The 19,045-nt window shown below is 43.8% G+C and overlaps 2 protein-coding genes across 6 annotated transcripts in view; one reads left to right on the top strand and one right to left on the bottom strand.

Annotated features, from left to right (window-relative positions):
* Positions 1-10,964, top strand: part of TMEM268 (transmembrane protein 268) — a 36,898-nt gene extending 25,934 nt beyond the window's left edge. For 3 of the 5 annotated variants that reach the window (XM_021672181.2, XM_021672182.2, XM_064378603.1), the window contains 3 exons: positions 649-729; positions 2,191-2,373; positions 6,354-9,318. In XM_021672181.2, coding sequence (XP_021527856.2) covers positions 649-729; positions 2,191-2,373; positions 6,354-6,533 — 444 coding nt within the window. In that variant the 3' untranslated portion in view covers positions 6,534-9,318. Of the gene's footprint in view, positions 1-648; positions 730-2,190; positions 2,374-6,353 lie in introns of all 5 variants that reach the window. The other 2 variants (XM_064378605.1, XM_021672180.2) reach the window with 2 other exon arrangements.
* A 6,398-nt stretch (positions 10,965-17,362) lies between these two features.
* Positions 17,363-18,951, bottom strand: TEX53 (testis expressed 53). The gene is made up of 2 exons (XM_064378596.1): positions 18,843-18,951; positions 17,363-17,693 (listed from the first exon to the last, which is right to left on the bottom strand). The coding sequence occupies exons 1-2, from the start codon at positions 18,949-18,951 to the stop codon at positions 17,590-17,592; spliced, it is 213 nt and encodes a 70-aa protein (XP_064234666.1). The 3' UTR covers positions 17,363-17,589.
* Positions 18,952-19,045: the final 94 nt, after the last annotated feature.

Here is a 19,045-nt window from a genome sequence, read left to right as displayed (position 1 = left end):
CTTTTACTCATTTGCATGTTCATGCCCCGCCTATTGAGGATGAAGGCGGCCTCAGGTAGGACAGGTGATGTCTGGGATGCTCAGTGGCTTGTGGGAAATGGGCCACAGCCATTTGGAACAGAGTTGGACTTTTTCTTTTCTTTTTTCTTTTTCTTTTCTTTTTCCTTTTTCTTTTTTGAGACAGAGTCTTGCTCTGTCGCCCAGGCTGGAGTGCAGTGACTTGATATCGACTCACTGCAACCTCCACCTCCCGGATTGAAGCAATTCTTGTGCCTCAGGCTCCTGAGTAACAGGGATTACAGGCGCCCACTACCATACCCAGCTAATGTTTTGTATTTTTTGTAGAGACAGGGGTTTCACCATGTTGGCCTGTCTTGAACTCCTGGCCTCAAGTGAAACCCAGAGTGCTGGGGTTACAAGTGTGAGCCACCACATCAGGCCTGGGGTTTGACCTTTTCTAAATTTGCACCCAAAGCCATTTTTCTACCAGCCATACAAATGAGACGTGGTCATGGTGTGAGACTCTGGGAGGGAGCCAAATGGCACGTTCCTGCCAGACAGCCGGCTAAATAGGACTGTCCCAGGGAGGGAGAGTTCCAGGTTGGGGTGGCTTTGAGCCACGGTGTTCACAGCTTCTTCCCCCCACAGCTTTGGTTTGTCTACTTCGACCTGGAGAACTGTGTGCAGTTTTTGTCTGATCATGTTCAAGAAATGAAGACTAGCCAAGAGGTAAGATGTCTTCAGTGAAAAAACCAAACAAACCCAAACCCAGAAGGCAAAGTTGTATCGATTACATTATCTTAACGGTGGGAAAATGTCTAAGAAAAAGTTACTTAGAAGAATACCTATGAGCAATCAATCACTGGTTGTTTTTGCCTTGGGAATTATGGCTGCTTTTCTGCTTTTTTTTTTTTTGAGACAGAGTCTCACTCTGTCACCCAGGCTGGAGTGCAGTGGCACGATCTCAGCTCACTGTAACCTCCGCCTCCCGGGTTCAAGCAGTTCTCCCTCAGCTTCCCGAGTAGCTGGGATTATAGGTGCCCACCATGATGCCAGGCTAATTTTTGTATTTTTGTAGAGACAGGGTTTCACCATGTTGGCCAGGCTAGTCTCGAACTCCCGACCTCAGGTGATCCTCCCCACTTAGCCTCCCAAAGTGCTGGGATTACAGGCGTGAGCCACTGCACCCAGCCTTCTGACTCTTTTTAACTCATTGTTTCTCCCATATTTCCTGTGGTGAACATATTTCTTTATAATAATACTATTAATAATAAATTTTGGTGGATCTCGAAGTTTCATGTATTGAGGCAACTTTTACTTGTTCACAGTGCCTTTTTACCATTTATTAAGAACATCAGAGGAATCTCGCTCTGCTTCTCCAGAGGAGGAAACAGGCTCTGGATGACCTGTTACCTGCCTGTGGTCATGGAGCTGGCTGGCGATGCCCAGGTTTGGAGGCCAGGCCTCCTGTCTCCAAGCCCTGGGCTCCTTCTCTAGGATCAGCATTTTCTGAGCTCTGGCTGCAGTGGATCTTGAAGTCAGGGTTGTGACTTAGCCCTGAATCTGGCTCATTAGTTCCTGTGTGGCCTCAAGCAAGGCCTTTGAGTCTCAGTTTATTCATTTGCAACATCTGGATAAAGATACCCACATCCCAGGCTGCTTTGAGCAAGTGAGAACATGAAAGGAAAAATATTTGTTTGTTTGTTTTGAGGCAGAGTCTGGCTCTGTCACCCAGGATGGAGTGCAGTGGCACCATCTTGGCTCACTGCAACCCCTGCCTCCCAGGTTCAAGTGATTCTCATGCTTCAGCCTCCCGAGTAGCTGGAACTACAGGCACATGCCACCATGCCTGGCTAATTTTTATATTTTTAGTAGAGACAGGGTTTCACTACGTTGGCCAGGCTGGTCTTGAACTCCTAGCCTCAAGTGATCCACCTGCCTCAGCCTCCCAGAGTGCTGGGATTATGGGCTCAAGCCACCCTGCCTGGCCAAAAAGGGAAAAATATTTAGAAGCTAATAATGACCATCCGTAGGGAATTACATAATATCACCAATGTGACCAGCTTTTTCTGAGGTCATCATCTGAGTCTGAGACCTCATCCTCTGCTGAGTCTGCGCTCGCGGAGGGACTGTCTCGCAGACACCACCTAATTTAAGCACTCCTGAGCCCCTTCTCTGTTTCCTTTGCAGTCCTTGCTGAGAAGCAGATTAAGCCAGTTGTGTGTTGTCATGGAGACTGGGGTGAGCCCTGCAACAGCGGAGGGGCCTGAGAACTTGGAGGATGCTCCTCTCTTGCCCGACAGTTCTCGTCCTATGGAGAGGCCACTCATGCAGACTGAGCTTCACCAGCTTGTTCCCGAGGCTGAGCCGGAGGTAACAGGCACTAGGGCTAGTCACGGCCATCCTCCCTTGGGGGAGTTTGTGTAGAGAAAGTCTATGTGGGGGCTTCCTAGATTCCCAGGGACATGGCTTCTCTCAGTTGGTAGACACCATACAAATCTAGCTCCGGAGTTTTCAGTCTTTTTATTCTTCACCCTAGCACTTTAAAAAAATAGTTAACAGGAAGCATTTTGTATTTATTGGGACTTTTTGTTGCATTATTTAATATCTTGGATATTCTTTTTGATGGTTGCATTGGATGGGTAGTTGCATGTTGATAGATTATAGCTTACTTCACCATGAACATATTGACAAATATTTGGGTCTTTTAATCAATTATTTATTCATCTATCCAACCGTTCATCCATCTACTTTAATTGCAGTTAGATAGTTGATTCTTCTTTGCAGTTTTTTTTTTTTTTTTTTTTTTGAGACAGGGTCTTACTCCTGTCACCTAGGCTGGGATGCAGTGGTGTGATCACTGCTCACTGTGGCCTCAACTTCCCAGGCTCAAGCAATCCTCCCACCTCGGCCTCCTGAGTAGTTGGGACTATAGGCATGCACCACCATGCCTGGCTAATTTTTTTGTATTTTTATTAGAGGCAGGGTTTCGCCATGTTGCCCAGGCTGGTCTCCAACTCCTGGGCTCAAGAGATCTACCCGCCTCGACCTTCCACTTCTTTGCATTTCTGTTTAATTCCAATTCTTTCAGCCCCAGAGTTCTGTTGGGTCCTGCCATCCACATTGCCTCTTGGCTATGGCTAAGCACTGGTAGACCACAAATCTGAAAATGTGTTTTGCAGCTTGTGCTACCTTCTTCTCACAGGGACAGACCCACTGTCAGGGAGACAAGCAGTGATGGTGACCTCAGGTGACCTTTGAGACTTCAGAAGAGCACTTACATCTTTTCAGCCAAGAGGTTAGGGGATTCACGGTCCAAACCAGCCCAGGCTTTCTCTTTTGTACTGAGGGGAGTAGAAATCCTATGAGTAGTACTATTTAAAAGAGAAAGTGATAGGCCAGTGCAATGGCTCAACAGAGCAAGACTCTGTCTCAAGAAAAATTATCTTTTTATGTTAATTTTTAAATTTTATTTAGTGACAGGGTTTCACCATGTTGCCAATGATGCTTGTCTTGAACTCCTAAGCTCAAGTTTGGCCTCCTGAAGTGCTAGGATCACAGGTGTGAGTCACTGTGCCCTGCCAAAATATTTAAAAAAAATAAAAATAAAAGAGAAAATGATAAATGTATTAATCTCTTCACTTTATCCTATTGACTTTTTTTTTTTTTTTTTTAAAGAGAAAAGATTGATAAGGTTATGTACTTTCTTGCAACATGCATGTGTGGGTTTTTGTGCAATAACCCATTCAATATGGGGCTTTTAAATGTTTTTTTTTTTTCAAATTTATTCAAACCAATAGTAATGCAATTTCTTGTCATGAATATCAAGTGTGCGTGCACATGTTTTTAAAGTCGCTGCCCTTATAATTTAGTTAGGGAAAATATAATCAATGCCCAAGTCTCAGCCTGGGCCAGATGATCATATTTCAGTAGGAACCCAGTGTCTGTAAAAGATGGAAAGATAGTGATAATGACCTCTTCCATTTTTACAGATTTTTCTCATGCATAAAATTCATTAGCATTCTCTTCAAGGTATGAATTATTTTCCCTTCTTCCTTGATGGGTGAAATAAGGTTCCAAGAGGTCAACTGACTTTCCCAAGGTCGCCAGAAAGGGAGAGTGTGGTAAGCCAAGGGCCGAAGCCAGCCCTGCTGATTCTAAGTAGGCCAATGTTCTTGCTACAGTTCTTTGCTTCTTACGTTACTGATTTAGAGTAAACTGGCAAGAAGACCGATCTGAGTTAGGGAGTGGTAAACTATTTGAAGTGTTTTATATTTTCTAGCATGAAGGATAACTTGAAACAAACGCTAATCTTATGATGGAAAGATATTGATGCCATGCGTGGAGCACTAGGCGCTAGGCTCAATGCTGTTTGTCTGTTAGGCTCTTTAATCCTCACTCTGACTTCGTGGGGTCAGTGCCACTATTTTCCCCATTCTCCCAATGAAGAAATGGGCTCAACAACGTGAAGCAACTGCTCTGGGTTAATCATAGAGTGACTGAGCTGAAATTCCCTTTTGGCCTTTTTGACTTTAAAGCCTGTCCTTAATTACTAACTTTATAGACATAACTAGCATTGATGTAACCCACACCTTATTTCATCACGTTCTGAGTCGACGCAAGTCATGTGAAAGACCTTCAACACTATGCTTAAGGAATTTAAGCATTTCCCCTGAGATCTCATCTTCTAGACTGGTGAATGGATCTTTACAGCTCTTTAAATGTGTTAATAAGAATGTGCATTCAGGCCTAGCACAGGGGCTCACAGCTGTAATCCCAGCACTGTAGGAGGCCAAGGCAGGAGCCTAGGAGTTCGAGAACAGCCTGGGGAACATAGTAAGGACATAGTAAGATCCCGTGTCCTTTTTTTGTTTTTGAGACAGAGTTTCCTTCCTTTTGCCCAGGCTGGAGTGCAATGGCACGATCTCAGCTCACCGCAACCTCTGCCTTCGGGTTCAAGTGATTCTCCTGCCTCAGCCTCCCGAGTAGCTGGGATTACAGGCACCTGTTAGCACACCTAGCTAATTTTTTTGTATTTTTAGTAGAGACGGGGTTTCACCATGTTGGCCAGACTGGTCTTGAATTCTGAGCTCAGGCAATCTGCCCGCCTTGGCCTCCCAAAGTGCTTGAGCCACTGTACCTGGCTTAAGATACGTGTCTTTAAAAAAGAAAAAAAGTACATTTTTTTCAGTTAAATTTTTTAATCCTTTTTTTTTTAACTTAAATTTTTTTTTGTGGCAAATATACATAATATAAAATTTACCATCTTAACCATTTTAAGTATGTGGTTCAGCAACATTGGGTACATTCACGTTGTTACACAACTGTCACCATCATCCATCTACAGAATATTTTCATCTTCCCAAATCAAAGCTCTGTGCCCATTAAACACTAACTTCCCCTTCCTTCCTTTCTCCCTCCCCTCAACCCCTAGAAACCACGGTTTTACCTTCTCTCCCTGTGAGTTGATTACTCTAGGTGCCTTGTATTAGCGGAATCATACAGTATTTGTCCTTTTGTGATAAAACTAAATTTTATAAGCAACCTCTTTTTTCCCTTTTTTATGTTTTTCTTTCTTTTTTTTTTAAATTTTACTGTCAGTGATCATATTTAAGTGTAAGCAGTCTCTTTTAATATGTTAGGAGTACTCGTGTTAAGAAATCTACCAGGTACCTTGTATGAATTAAAGAATTCTGTTATCATGGGACTATTTCTCTCCCCATCGCCACTATTTATTAATTTTCTTCAAGTGAGTCACTTTGATCTCATATACTTTACAGACTCATAGACATTTGAAAGTAGAAAAAAGAATGTATTTGTGGCTGGCTAGGTTGACTTTCTTTTTATGTTTTTAAAATATATTTTTAATTTGAATTTTATTTTTGTAGAGACAGAGTCTCGCTCTGTTGCCCAGGCTGTTCTTACATTTCTGACTTCAGGTGATCTTCCTGACTCGGCCTCCCAAAGTGCTGGGATTGCAGGTGTGAACCACCATGCCTGGCCAGCTCGGTTTAAAAACTTAGGTAATTAGAATTAGGTAATTTCTCTAGCGCTTTGAGCTTGCATATCTTTTTTGTGAGTATTGTTCTTGCCATTCAGCAGTTAGTTACCCACCTTGGCAGTGAGGACACTGAGGCTGCAGGAGCCCCACAGCCTATGGGTTGCAGAACTGGGCATCTAGACCAGGCCGGCATCTTCTGAGAGCCCCAGGTTGGCCTGGCCTGGTTCTTCCTAGTGAGCATCACTCCTGAGTCCAGGGGCAAGAAGGCAGCGTGGCTTTTCCCCAGTGCCTAAGCCCTTTTCCCTCAAGGGGTACCCCTGGGGTATTCAATCTGCTTCCCTGCCTTTTCTAGGAAATGGCCTGCCAGCTGCTGGCAGTGTTTGGTGGCTACTACATCCGGCTTCTAGTGACCTCCCAGCTCCCTCAGGCAATGGGGACACGACACACGAACTCTCCGAGAATTCCATGCCCCTGCCAGCTCATAGAAGCCTACATCCTGGGCACAGGGTGCTGCCCGTTCCTGGCAAGGTGACCTAGGGACGAAGGTACTCATCTTCCTCCAAGACTGAGCAGTCGGGAAAGCTTCAGGAGCCCAAGATGGGCAATGGGGAGCCCCAGGTGAGGAGCGAAGTATCTGGGGGCACTCCAAAAGGGGTCTGACCTGTCAGCAACAGGGGTGTTGTGCTCACTCCAGGACCCAGCACAGAAATCCTTTTTTGACATCTCATGCTGACCCCTGGCCTTTGCAGAAGCTGACAGCTACAGAGCTAGTCCCACCAAAGCTACTCTCTCTGCTGCTTAGAACCATGGACATGTATGGAAGGACCGGTCCCCCATCCCTTTCATTGTCCAGAGAGCCCAGGAGATGTGAAGATGACCAGACTGGGTGAATCATGTGTCCAAAACTTGGCCTCAGATAATGTTTCCATCTCCGACCCCTCCATGCCAGATGGGGAAACTGATGCTCAGTGAGGATACTACTCTATGTGGCATTGCCTCGAACCCTTAAAATGATCAGACTGCCTCTTTCCAATATGAAGAAAAAGTACGTTTTCAGAATTCTCTCCATTTTTTAAGTTTTTCTCTCCCATATTTTGTGAAAAACAGAGGTACATGTACATGTCGTCTATCAGTGCACAAGCTACAGAAGACAGAGACAGAAGACAGAGGTCAAGGGCAGATAACTGTTGATGGGGATGTTTGGGAAAGATTGATCCTGTTTCACTTGAGGACTTACTTTGTTCACAGGCATGCACGCTTGTGGTTGTGGTTTTATATTACAGATGTAGAAGAACAGTTCTGTTTCCCGACACGAATGTTGTCCTGGAATGAAGTGGGATCAGTCACTTGTGGAATTCTGTGAAGAGCTCAGAGGCTTCCAAGTGACCTGCTCCTGAACAAGTTTAAAGACCTATTGTTTCACAGACCCAAGTCCAAATGCCCTGACCTGGCATCCGAAGGATCCCCAGCCCCCAAGACCTAGCCTTCGTGTGCGATTTTGCTTCATCTCCCACAAAACCCCTTTATGAGTTGAAGCTCTTTCCTGGACTGACATACCTATTCCTTTCTATTTGTTGGACTCCTAGTCATGCTTCAAAGTCCAGCTTTCTGTAGCCCTTCTTTAGGAAGCCTTCCTACATAGCCAGCCCCACTGCTGTCTGCCTCCTTTAAATTCTTGATACAGCTGCTGCCTGTTCTGATGTTTTATGGTATTGATTCTGTTTTCCTGTGTACATGCCAGTTTTTCTAGCTGGGCTGTAAACTCCTCAAGGACAGAGACTACACGTTGTACTTTTTGTGCATGACCTGGACCTGCTAAGGAAAAAAACAAAGATGTCCTGTGGATTGATTGCTTTGACATCCCCATAGCAGCTAATACAAATTGCTGTCCAAACTCACTTGAATGATATGATTGCTATAGACCTTGGCTCTGGACCTGATCTGCCCACTTCAAGCTGTGTAATTTTTTGGTGGTCCTCAGTTTGCCTCCCTATATAATGGGTGGATTGGATGATTCTTTTTTTTTTTTTTTAATTGAGGCAGAGTCTCACACTGTCACCCAGGCTGGAGTGCAGTGGTGCCATCTTGGCTCACTGCAACCTCTGCTTCCTGGGTTCAAGTGATTCTCTTGCCTCAGCCTCCCAAGTGGCTGGTACTACAGGTGCATGCTACCAAGGCTGCTAATTTTTTTGTATTTTTAGTAGAGAAGGGGTTTTGCCATGTTGGCCAGGCTGGTCTTGAACTCCTGGCCTCAGGGGATCTGCCCACCTCAGTCTCCCAAAGTGCTGGAATTGCAGACATGAGCCCCCATGCCCAGCCTGGATAATTCTTCAGGGCCCTTCTAGGACCAAAGTTCTGGGAGTTTCTAGCTTATTCTGCTCCCTTGTAGACCTTGGCCTGTTTCTCTTTATCCACATGCAGAAACATCTGGCTGCCCCACATGGCTGAGTTGACCTGGGTCTAGTACGCCCTTGGACAGAAGACTAGCCTACCTAGCAGGAGACCTGGATTTTTCTTCCTGATCTGCTGCTTCCAAGTTGTGTGACCTTAGCTAAGTCACTTCACCTTTCTGACTGCCACTTTACTGTTTAATAAAGTGTATTTGGTGAACAAGAAACGTTGTTAAAGCACATAACTCACCATTCAAGAGATGGGTTTGGCCATTCACTTTCTCTGTGCCAGAGAAGAGAGATCATGAGTGTGGACCAGCCCCTGGAAACGCAACTTTAGTCAAGGCTGAGAGCAGCTTTGCCCAAGGAAGTTATTCATGAAGGTGACCACTGTCTTTCTGACCTGGCACAGAGGAAACGTTGGCTGTGAATATGACCAGTAGAAAACCTGTATTTCTAATTCAGTCCTAGAACCCTGGTAAGTATAATAACAGAGAATAAAAGAGTGTTTGTTAAATGAAAAAGCAGCAGTTTTTTCAATTTTAAGGTTTACTTAAACAGCCTTTGATATGTGTTTCTTTTCCTGTCTTTAGAATTTCTGATAGTCTCACCTGGGGGTGGGGCGTTCAGGATATGCCCACAATGTATATCTCCCTTGCATCAGTGCCTCAGATTCCTCATTTATAAAATCCCCATGATCTCTGTCTCACCTACTTTACAGGGTTGCTGTGAAGATCAGATACTACACACAAGAATGCTCATCAGTTTTTAAATTTAATTTAATTTTCTTTAAATGTAATTTTTTCATAGAGCTAGGGTCTTGTTATGTTGCCCAGCCTAGTCTTGAACTCCTGGTCTCAAGTGATCCTCCCAGCTTGGCCTCCTGTGTTGCTGGAATTACAGGTGTGAATTACCATGCCCAGCCAGCTCCTAAGTCTTAATAAGAGGCTTTGTGTTAATGACAGGTGTGGCCATGGTGGTGGCAGTGGATGTCTTTGAGTGGGACTGAAGGTGGTAACTCACTGCGTGGATTCTAGAGTTCCATTTATTCTAATCCAAGTTCTTCCACTTAAGAACAGTGTTCTTCCTCTCACCGAGTCTCATTCCTCATCTGTAGGATCAGGATAAGAGCCCTTACCTGGCAGGTTGTGAGGATTAAATGATGTAAAAAAAATGTCAAGTGCTTGCAACTTTGAATTCCAAACTTGAGTGAGAGCTCACTAAATTGTTGCTTAAAAAAAAAATTCTGTCTTGTAAATAGTAGACACCCAATGTACATTTTTGTTGACGTAACAGGTCATTAACAGTTAAGGTTATTCAGTCTGCATCAGACCTCAGCTATTTCAGTGCCATACCTGGATATATTTATGTGAATAAAGATTTTAGTCAAATCTCTGGAATTCAGCGTGCAGAGATAACACAGCAAGGAGATAAAGAGCAAGCTGGTGACTTCGGGCAAGATACTTACTCTTTTTGTACTTCCTATACCTAATTTCTCATCTATTAAGGGGTGTGTGTGATAATAAGGGGGTTAATGGAAGTGATTGAGGTGAAGCACAAGGCCTGGTCAACAGTAAGGGCTCAGTCAGTGGGGGTGTTTCTTCTGCAGCTGCTGGCTGCTGTTGGCTTCTTGTTTATGTTATCCTATGTTATCTTATAGTTTGGTGTTTTTACATTTAGGTCTGTGGTTCATTTTGGGTTAGTTTTTGTGAAGGGTATAAGGTCTCTATCCAGTTTTTTTTTTTTTTTGCATATTCGTTCCAGCATCATTTGTTGAAAAGACTCTCTTTGCTGCATTTGTATTGCCTTTGCTTTTTTTTTTTTTTCAAGGATAAGTTGACTATACGTATGTGGGTCTATTTCTGGGCTCTCTGTTCATTCCATTGATCTGTGTATCTGTTCTTTCCTGATAACACACTGTCTTGATTACTGTAGCTTTATAGTAAGTCTTGAAATTGTGTAGTGTGAGTCCTCCAACTTTGTTCTTCTCTCTTAATGTTGAGTTGGCTATTGTATGTCTTATGCCTTTCCGTTTAAACTTTAGAACCAGTTTGTCAATATCTACAAAATAACTTACTGTTTATTTTTATTGGGATTGCATTGAATCCATAGATCAAGTTGCAAGAACTGACATTTTCACAATATTGATTTCTGTCCATAAACATAGAATCTGTCTTCATTTATTTAGTTGTTTTTTGATTTCTTTGATCAGTTTTGTAGGGTTTTTTCTTTTTCCTACAGTTTTTTTGGGTAGTTTTTCATATTTTGTTAGATTTATACCTAAATATCTTATTTTTGGGGGTGCTAATATAAATTATATTGTGTGTTGGTTTCAAATTACATTTGTTCATTGCTGGTATATGGGAATGTGATTGACTTTTACCTACTCACATTGTATCCTGCAACCTTGCTGTAATTTCTTATTGGTTCTAGGAGTTTCTCTGTTGATTTTTTTGTTGATGAGACAATCATCTCGCCTGTGAACAAAGACAGCTTTATTTCTTTCTTCCTCATCTGTATATTTTTTATTTCCTTTTCCTGACCTATTTCATTGGCTTGGACTTCCAGTATGATGTTGAAGAGTAGTGGTAAGAGGGAACATTCTTGCCTTGTTTGTGATTGTAGTGGGAGTTTCTAGTGTCTCACTGTTTTTTTTTTTTTTTTTTTTTTGAGACAGAGTCTTGCTCTGTTGCCCAGGCTGGAGCAGTGGTGTGATCTCGGCTCACTGCTACCTCCATCTCCCGGGTTCAGGTGATTTTTTCTGCCTCAGCTTCCTGAGTAGCTGGGATTACAGGTCTGCCCTACCACACCTGGTTATTTTATTTTATTTTTTTTAGTAGAGATGGGGTTTCTCCGTGTTGGCCAGCCTGGTCTCAAACTCCTGACCTCAGGCGATCTGCCCTGCTTGGCCTCCCAAAGTGCTGGGATTACAGGCATTAGCCATTGTGCCTGGGCTTCACTATTAAATATAATGTTAGCTCTGGATTTTGGGGTAGTTTTTTTTTTTTTTTTTTGAGACAGGGTCTCACTCTGTCACCCAGGCTGGAGACTGGAGTACAGTGGCATGATCACAGCTCACTGCAGCCTTGATCTCCTGAGCTCAAGCAATCCTTCTGGGCAGCTAGGTCTATACCACACCTGCCTAATTTTTTTTTTTTTCAAAATGGAGTCTTACTTTGTCCCCCAGGTTGGAGTGGAGTGGCGGGATCTTGGCTCACTGCAACCTCTGCCTCCCAGGCTCAAGTGATTCTCCCACCTCAGCCTCCTGAGTAGCTGGGACCACAGGTGCGCACCACCATGCCTGGTTAATTTTAGTAGTTTTGGTAGAGATGGGGTTCTGTCATGTTGCTGATGCTCAGACTGGTCTTGAACTCCTGAATTCAGGTGATCCACCCGCCTTGGCCTCCCAAAGTGCTGAGATTACAGGCGTGAGCCACCATGCCTGGTCTGGGCCACCACACCTGGCCGTAATTTTTAAATTTTTTGTAGAAACACAGTCTCATTATGTTGTCTGGGCTGGTCTTGAACTCCTGGAGCTGATCTTCCCACCTCAGCCTTCCAGAGTGTTGGGATTTCAGGCATAAGCCACCATGCCCAGACCAGATATTCTTATCAAGTTGAGAAAGTTTCCTCTCTATTCCTTCTTTACTGAGAGGAAATTAGCTTTCTTTTGATTAGTCATTGCATAGTATATCTTTGTTCATCCTTTTACTTTTGACCTCTTCACAATCTTATATTTAAGGTTTCATCCTTGTAGGCATGTAAGATTAGCTTTTTTGAAATTCAGTTTTTTTCTAAATCAGAATATTAGCACACTATGTCTGATGTGTTTACTGATAGATTTGAGTTTGAATGTACCATCTTACTAATAATTCTTTCTATTGATTTTCTCTTTCTGTGTTCTTTTTTCTGTCTTTTTTCCTTCTTTTGGATTAAGGTTGTTCGTTCTGGGTAATTTCTCCTTTATTAGCATATGAAGTATACTTTTCTTTTAGTTCTTACCCTAAATTTAACAAGCATCCTTGACTTATTGAAGTGTATTATAAGTGATCACTTCTATCATTTCCTGGACAACCCAGCGATTATACAATTACTATTTTTTTTAAGATGAAGTCCCCCTCTGTGGCCCAGGCTGGAGTGCAGTGGCACAATCTTGGCTCACTGCAACCTTTGCCTACAAGGTTCAAGCGATTCTCCTTCCTCAGCCTCCTGAGTAGCTGGAATTACAAGTATGCACAACCACGCCAGGCTAATTTTTGTATTTTTAGCAGAGATGGGTTTCATCATGTTGTCCAGGCTGGTCTCAATCTTCTGGCCTCAAGTAATTCTCCTGCCTCGGCCTCCTAAAGCACTGGGATTACAGGTGTGAGCCACCATGCCTAGCCTGAGTTTTAAATTTCATCTGTTTTAGTATTCAGTCCTATAATTTTTTTTTAAAAAAATAATTCCCAGTTCTCAAATACAATTACCTCATCATCTATTCTTCTCAATATTTAATTGTACTGCTTTTAAAGTTCATGTCTGCAAACTCTAATATCTGGTTCTTTTTTTTTTTCCTTTTGCTTTTCAGCAGTTGGTCTTATTTTTTGATATTCATGGTAATTTTTCATTAAGTGCTAGACATTAAAAGAAATGAAATATTGAAGAGATATATAAGGATCTTCCCTCAGACAGGATTTACTTTTGCTTCTGGGGAAAATAGGCTTGAGATAGATTTGACCTTGGGCTTTGTGAGAGCTAGTCTAGTTGTGATTAAACCTTACTCTCAGGTTTCAGCCCTTCAGGGGTTTTAGCTGAAAACATGTTTATATATATATATTACATATGTTTTTATATGTATATATATAAACATATATATGTTGTAATATATAAATGTATAGTAATATATATAAACATATTAACATTTATGTTTTATATATAATATTTATGTTATATATATAATATATAATATATGTATTTTATATATATATATTTTTTTCTAACCAGAACTCCCCTTTTATGGTGAGCCCTATACCTCCAATTTTTGTTACCCAAGCTGTGAGACTTCTGAAAGCTCTACTCAACTTTTCAGCCACTTGGACTTTGCTTAGGACTTGGCAGGTCCCTCAAGGGGATTAGAAGTCTTCAGTGTTCATCTTCTCTCTCTGTACTTTTCTCTTCAGCATCTTGGCCCCTCATGTCCTGACTATGTTGATATTTCTCCGATGCATTCAAACATATTTAAGAAAAAAGAAAACAATTGCTTTTAAACTGCTGTCAGCAGGAGGGTTGGTCTGATACAAGTTAGTGTGCCATGGTCAGATGTAAATCCAAATGTGCCTTCCATGATTATTGGTGGTGTTATTATTTGAAAATCCTTCAACGAAAGATGTCACCCTGTGGCTGAGAGCCCTTTAAAAATGTCAGAGGATGGAGGCTTCTTTGCATCCCTTCTGTGAAGGAGTTTCTAAATTATCAAAGCAGGAAGTGACATTTAAGGAGCATCTTTTTTGTGTAAAGCACCTGCTATGGCTGGTGCAGGAAGCAGTTCCAAGAAATAAGGAACATGGGGTTTGCTGGGGAAGGAAAGTGGGACCTTGGCATGGAAGGAGGTGAGGAATGCATAGGACAAGGGGAATCTGGGTAAGAGGATGGGTCCTGGGGATACAGTATGAGAATGGCTGTGGAGAGGACTCTGGACACGAGGTCCAGGAAAGTGAACTGCATCTTCACCCAGTGGATGCCAGTGGGGTCTCATCCCATGGGGAAGAGGTGCCACAGTGAGTGAGCTGACAACACACACATGTGGTAAGCCTCTCTGCTTCCTTCCACCCATAGTTCTTTTCCCTTTTCCTGCTAAATACTGCCAACCTTCTTAATATGGTCATCTGGATGTCCCATAGGACTCTCCAGCTTGGAATAGCCCAAAATTAAGTGATCTGCTGTGTGTTGTCAACTTGGCCTCAATACCACAAGGACCTCATTCCCTGAAATCTTCATTCCTGTATGGTTCTGAGTTAGAATTGGCCAGCTTTGCGTGAGAAATATGACTCAAGGCCCACTTCTTCCTTACTGCTGCTGCCCTACTTTAGGCCTGTATCACTGTCTGTCCTGATCACCTAGGCAGTTGCTTAATTTGTTTTGTTTTGTTTTGGTAGAGATGAGGTCTTGCTGTGTTGCCCAGGCTGATCTCAAACTCCTGGCCTCAAGTGATCCTCCTGCCTCCGCCTCCCATAGTTCTGGGACCACAGACATAAGCCACTGTTTCCGACCCAGCCTCTTAATTTGATTTCTGTGTTAGTCATGATCCAATCGGGAGACAGAAACCACATAACAGTTTGAATATGAGAAGTTTAATATAAGCACTAACTAGAACAGGGGATTGAAGTAATGAAGGCATGGTAAGAAGTCAGGAGAGCTTTAAAGAATACAGGAATAATGGACATAGGGAGCAGCCAGCACCCCTAGAAATAAGAAAGAACCTCCCCAGGCTCCATCCCAGCAGAGATCCAGACCTTGCTGAGAAGGGCGTGGCATTGGCTCACAATGGCAGAGAAGTCTGGGAGAATGTTCTAGAAGTCTGCCCTTGGGTGCCAGGGAAAGCTGTCATGGAGCAGTGTCTGATTAGGGGGACACCTCCTCTTTGTGGGGGACACTAGGAGAAGCTGCTAGTTGCAAAGTGCTACTGACCACCATCTTCTGCAGGATTCCTGTTCTGGAAAAATTGCCTGCACTGCAGGAGGGTGATGCTGGAGAAGCCGTGAGCTCTGTGCTATTAAGAGCCCAGCACAACCGGAGGAAGGCCCCTTCCTCCTCCAGTGTCTCTAGCACCCCCTCCTGACAGAGGCTAGCATTGTACCAACTACCAAAGGAAAAATATTTAAAGGGCCAGCTTTGTTTTTGAAGAGCAAAACATTTGGGGTCCAGAGCAATAACTGAATGTCATTCTACCATTATCGAGGGGCAGCATAACCTCATAGTTAAGAGTATGGACTCTGTAGTTGAGTTTCTTGAGTTCAAGTCTTAGCTCTGGCACTTAATATAAATTGGTGTAAACCTTAAAAGATTTATTTAACCTGAGTCTCGGTTTCCTAATCTGTAAAATCAGGTAGTAATAGTTCTAACCTCATTGAGTTGTGGTGCTGATTGGGTTGACATTTATGAAGCATTTAGAAGAGGACCTGGCACAGAGTAAGCAATGCACCAGATTGTCTATTGAGATTATTACTACGCTGAAGTCCATCCTTCAAATTGTAGTCAGGTTGGGCTTTCCTTTGTAAGTATGAATTTTACTCCACAATCCTATGGCATAGACATCATATTCCTTTATTCTTCCCCTTTCTGAGGTGGGCAGGCACAGGGAGTGCTAATTAATAAGTTTTTTTCTGGCCGGGTGCGGAAGACATTAGCACTCCCTGTGCCAGCCTCAGGATTACACTTCTGACCTCAGGATTACACCTGTAATCCCAGCTTTGGGAGGCCAAGGTGGGTGGATCACCTGAGGTCAGGGGTTTGAGACCAGCCTGGCCAAAATGGCAAAATCCTGTCTCTACAAAAAATGCAAAAATTAGCTGGGTGTGGTGGCACATTCCTGTAGTCCCAGCTACTTGGGAGGCTGAGGCAGGAGAATCCTTGAAACTGGGAGGTGGAGATTGTAGTGAACTGAGATCATGCAACTGCACTCCAGCCTAGGTGACAGAGCAAGACTCCATCTTAAAAAAAAAAGAGTTGTCTTCCAACTCACATTGTTTGTTATGGTCTGAATGGTAATGTCCCCCTCCCCACCCAAATTCATGTGTTGAAATCTTAACTCCCAAGGTGATGGTATAAGAATGGGGCCTTTGAGAGGTTTAGGAGGATTAGGTCATGAGAACAGAGCCCTCATGATTGAGATTAGTGCCCTTACAAAAGAGCCTGAGAGAGACCCCTCTCCCCTTCTGCTATGTGAAAACACAGCAGGAAGCGCCGTCTGCAAGGAACAGACCCTCACCAGACACTGATTCTGCTGGAGCTTTGACCTTGGACCTCCAAAACTGTGTGAAATAAACTTCGGTTGTTTGTAAGTCACCTAGTTATAGTATTTTGTTTTAGTAGCCTGAACGGACTAAGGCATTGTTCATAGTACAAAAATCGGAAATCAGACTTTGTCACTTTGTTGCTTGAAACTCACCTGTGACTTCCCATTACTTTCAAGATAGAGTCCAGCTCCCTTTCCCTGGATACAAAGCTCTTGATGCTCTGCCCACCTCACCTCCCACCAAACTCTGGCTCAGGTTTTCACCTGAGTCATCCAGACTTGGCACTTTGCTACCCTCATGCCCTGCCAGGTTGTGTCTCTATTTTCCAACTTTGCTGATTGTGTTCCCTCCTTCTGGAATATCATCCCCTCTCCTTTTGGCTAACTCCCTTTCAACCTTCAGAAAACTCGAGCACCATCTCCTCCAGGAAGCCTTCCATGAATCCCTGAGTCAGTTGCAAAATACTTCTTTGCCATTTTGCTCTCCAAGTTTTTGCCCTGTTATGTCAAGAGTGATACACTTCTGTGCCTGGCTCCCTGGCTCATGTGGAAACCACGTGGGGTCTTCTGCATATTACTTATGATTCCATGCTCTGTGTTTCAGCATGAGCAGCGCTGCGTATCTGCACTGGCTACGCATTGCATAACTCTAGGGCTGCTGTTCGCGGAGTTTTTCACAACCTGCCCTGCTCTTCCCTATGGCCCTGAGCGTCAAATGGAGTCGCACAGTAGGTGAGCAGAATTGTGCCCTCAAGCTCTGGACATTTTTGACAGCGGCCTGTTACACAAACTGGCCTCTCCTAAGGAGCACTTCCTTGTTAGGTTGGTTAGGAGTGACTGAAACAAAATGTGTTAATGTGTTAAAATGATAAAACCATGTTTCTTTCCAAGAGGTGGCAGGGTCTAATTGTTCCATGTTCTTAGGAATGTCAGAGGTAGGGCTGGGAAAGGGGGAAAGAGGAGAGACACATCCTCTGATGTGACCAAGGACTTTAATTGGAGGCAGCTTCCCCCACGGTGGCTTTTTCAGAAGCTGGAGTGACTCTTGCTGGTGGCACAGGGATGGCTCAGACGTCTTCTTCTCTTGCAGGGGAGTTTCTGAATCAGTCTTCATGACTCCTGTCCACTGCTGTCTTCCTCATGGAGATGCCCAGCAGCTGTGCAGCCTCGAGAACCCGCATGGGTGCCGCCGGCTGGAATGCTCAGGGCCTCCTAAGGGTGTGTGCTTTGAGTATCATGCTGGTGTCATAGGGGAGGCGTGAATGTCTGTTTGGCACAGCACTACAGAGAGAATTTGTGTTCAGATCTGAAAGAACAGGAATAAACATATCCTGGATAAAGGCTTTGAGTGATGCGTGAATAGCCCATCTTAGTCATACTCCACTCAGAGACTCCTCAAATCATTCATGGCTTTGAAAATAAAAGTTTGCTTGCATGAGCTAAGAATGACCTCAAGCTGGGTAAAGCAGTTGAGGTTTTAGAGTTGACGCATTACCTCAGCATGGCCCAGCTGATCCTAATACACGTCCACAGTTACCGTTTGTGCATGCACTTACACACGGTGCCTCCCTTCTCCTAAGAGCCTGTGCAGTGGGCAATATATTATTGTTATCCTCATTTTGGAGAGAAGGATGCTGAGGTTTAGAGAGGGAGGGTCAGCGACATGTCCAAGCTCGGTAAGCAGCTGAGGCAGAGTTTAAACTACAATCTAATAAAATTATGGCTAGGCGCAATGGCTCACACCTGTAATCCCTGCACTTTGGGAGACCGAGGTGGGTGGATCATGAGGTTGGCTGGCCAGCATGGTGAAACCCTGTCTCTACTAAAGATACAAAAAAAAAAAAAAAAAAAAAAAGTTAGGTGTGGTGGCCTGTGCCTATAATCCCAGCACTCTGGGAGGCCGAGGTGGGCAAATCACAAGGTTGGGAGTTCGAGACCATCCTGGCCCACATGATGAAACCCTGTCTCTACTAAAAATACAAAAATTAGCTGGGTATGGTGGTGCACACCTATAATCCCAGCTACTCAGCAGCTACTCAGGAGGCTGAGGCAGGAGAATCGCTTGAACCTGGAAGGCAGAGGTTGCAGTGAGCCAAGATGGTGCCACTACACTCCAGCCTGGGTGACAGGGCGAGACTCTGTCTCAAAAAAAAAAAAATAAATAAATAAATAAAAACAAAGTTCAATGAACTCAGTGAATAAATAAATAAACTGCCATGGAGGACTAAAGCCAGTGATTTCAATGAATATCTACTACCTAATAACGAATCTCTAATAACTGATAGAGTCTTTAGGCTGTGTCGTTCCAGGCTGGAGTAACTACGCCCTTTCCATACTCCCAGAAGGCTGAAAGAAATCTGAGAGGGTCCCAGCAGGAGGTGGCCGGGGAGGCAGAGGCCCAGAGAAATCATTCAGGTGTTCCTGACACTATTACACACCCACGTCTGGAACCTACTGAAGGACTGTGGATGATGCTGTTGGAACACCCTTGGACTGTGGAAGCCAACAGTGGTAGAAGAGCCCTTGCCGGTCTTGCAGCAGCAACAGAAGATCTTGGACCCCATGTTTTGGTGGGCGGTGGGAGGAGGAAAGGGCTCAGGGGCTCCTGGCTTTGCTCCAATCCCAGAAAGCCATTGTTATCTAAGCACTGGGTCATAC

The sequence above is a fragment of the Aotus nancymaae genome, unplaced genomic scaffold (genome assembly GCF_030222135.1).
Source record: "Aotus nancymaae isolate 86718 unplaced genomic scaffold, 86718_ANA_hifiasm-v0.15.2.pri h1tg000003l, whole genome shotgun sequence".
In the NCBI taxonomy this organism is placed as follows: Eukaryota; Metazoa; Chordata; class Mammalia; order Primates; family Aotidae; genus Aotus; species Aotus nancymaae.
This window is presented reverse-complemented; position numbering and strand designations above follow the sequence as displayed.

Coding starts and splice junctions, on each gene's coding strand:
- TEX53 (XM_064378596.1), bottom strand. CDS start 18,951: ATGGGGTCCAAGATCTTCTGTTGCTGCTGCAAGACCGGCAAGGGCTCT. Junction 17,694..18,842: donor GCATCATCCACAGTCCTTCA/GTAGGTTCCAGA, acceptor CTGTTCTTTCAG/ATCTGAACACAAATTCTCTC.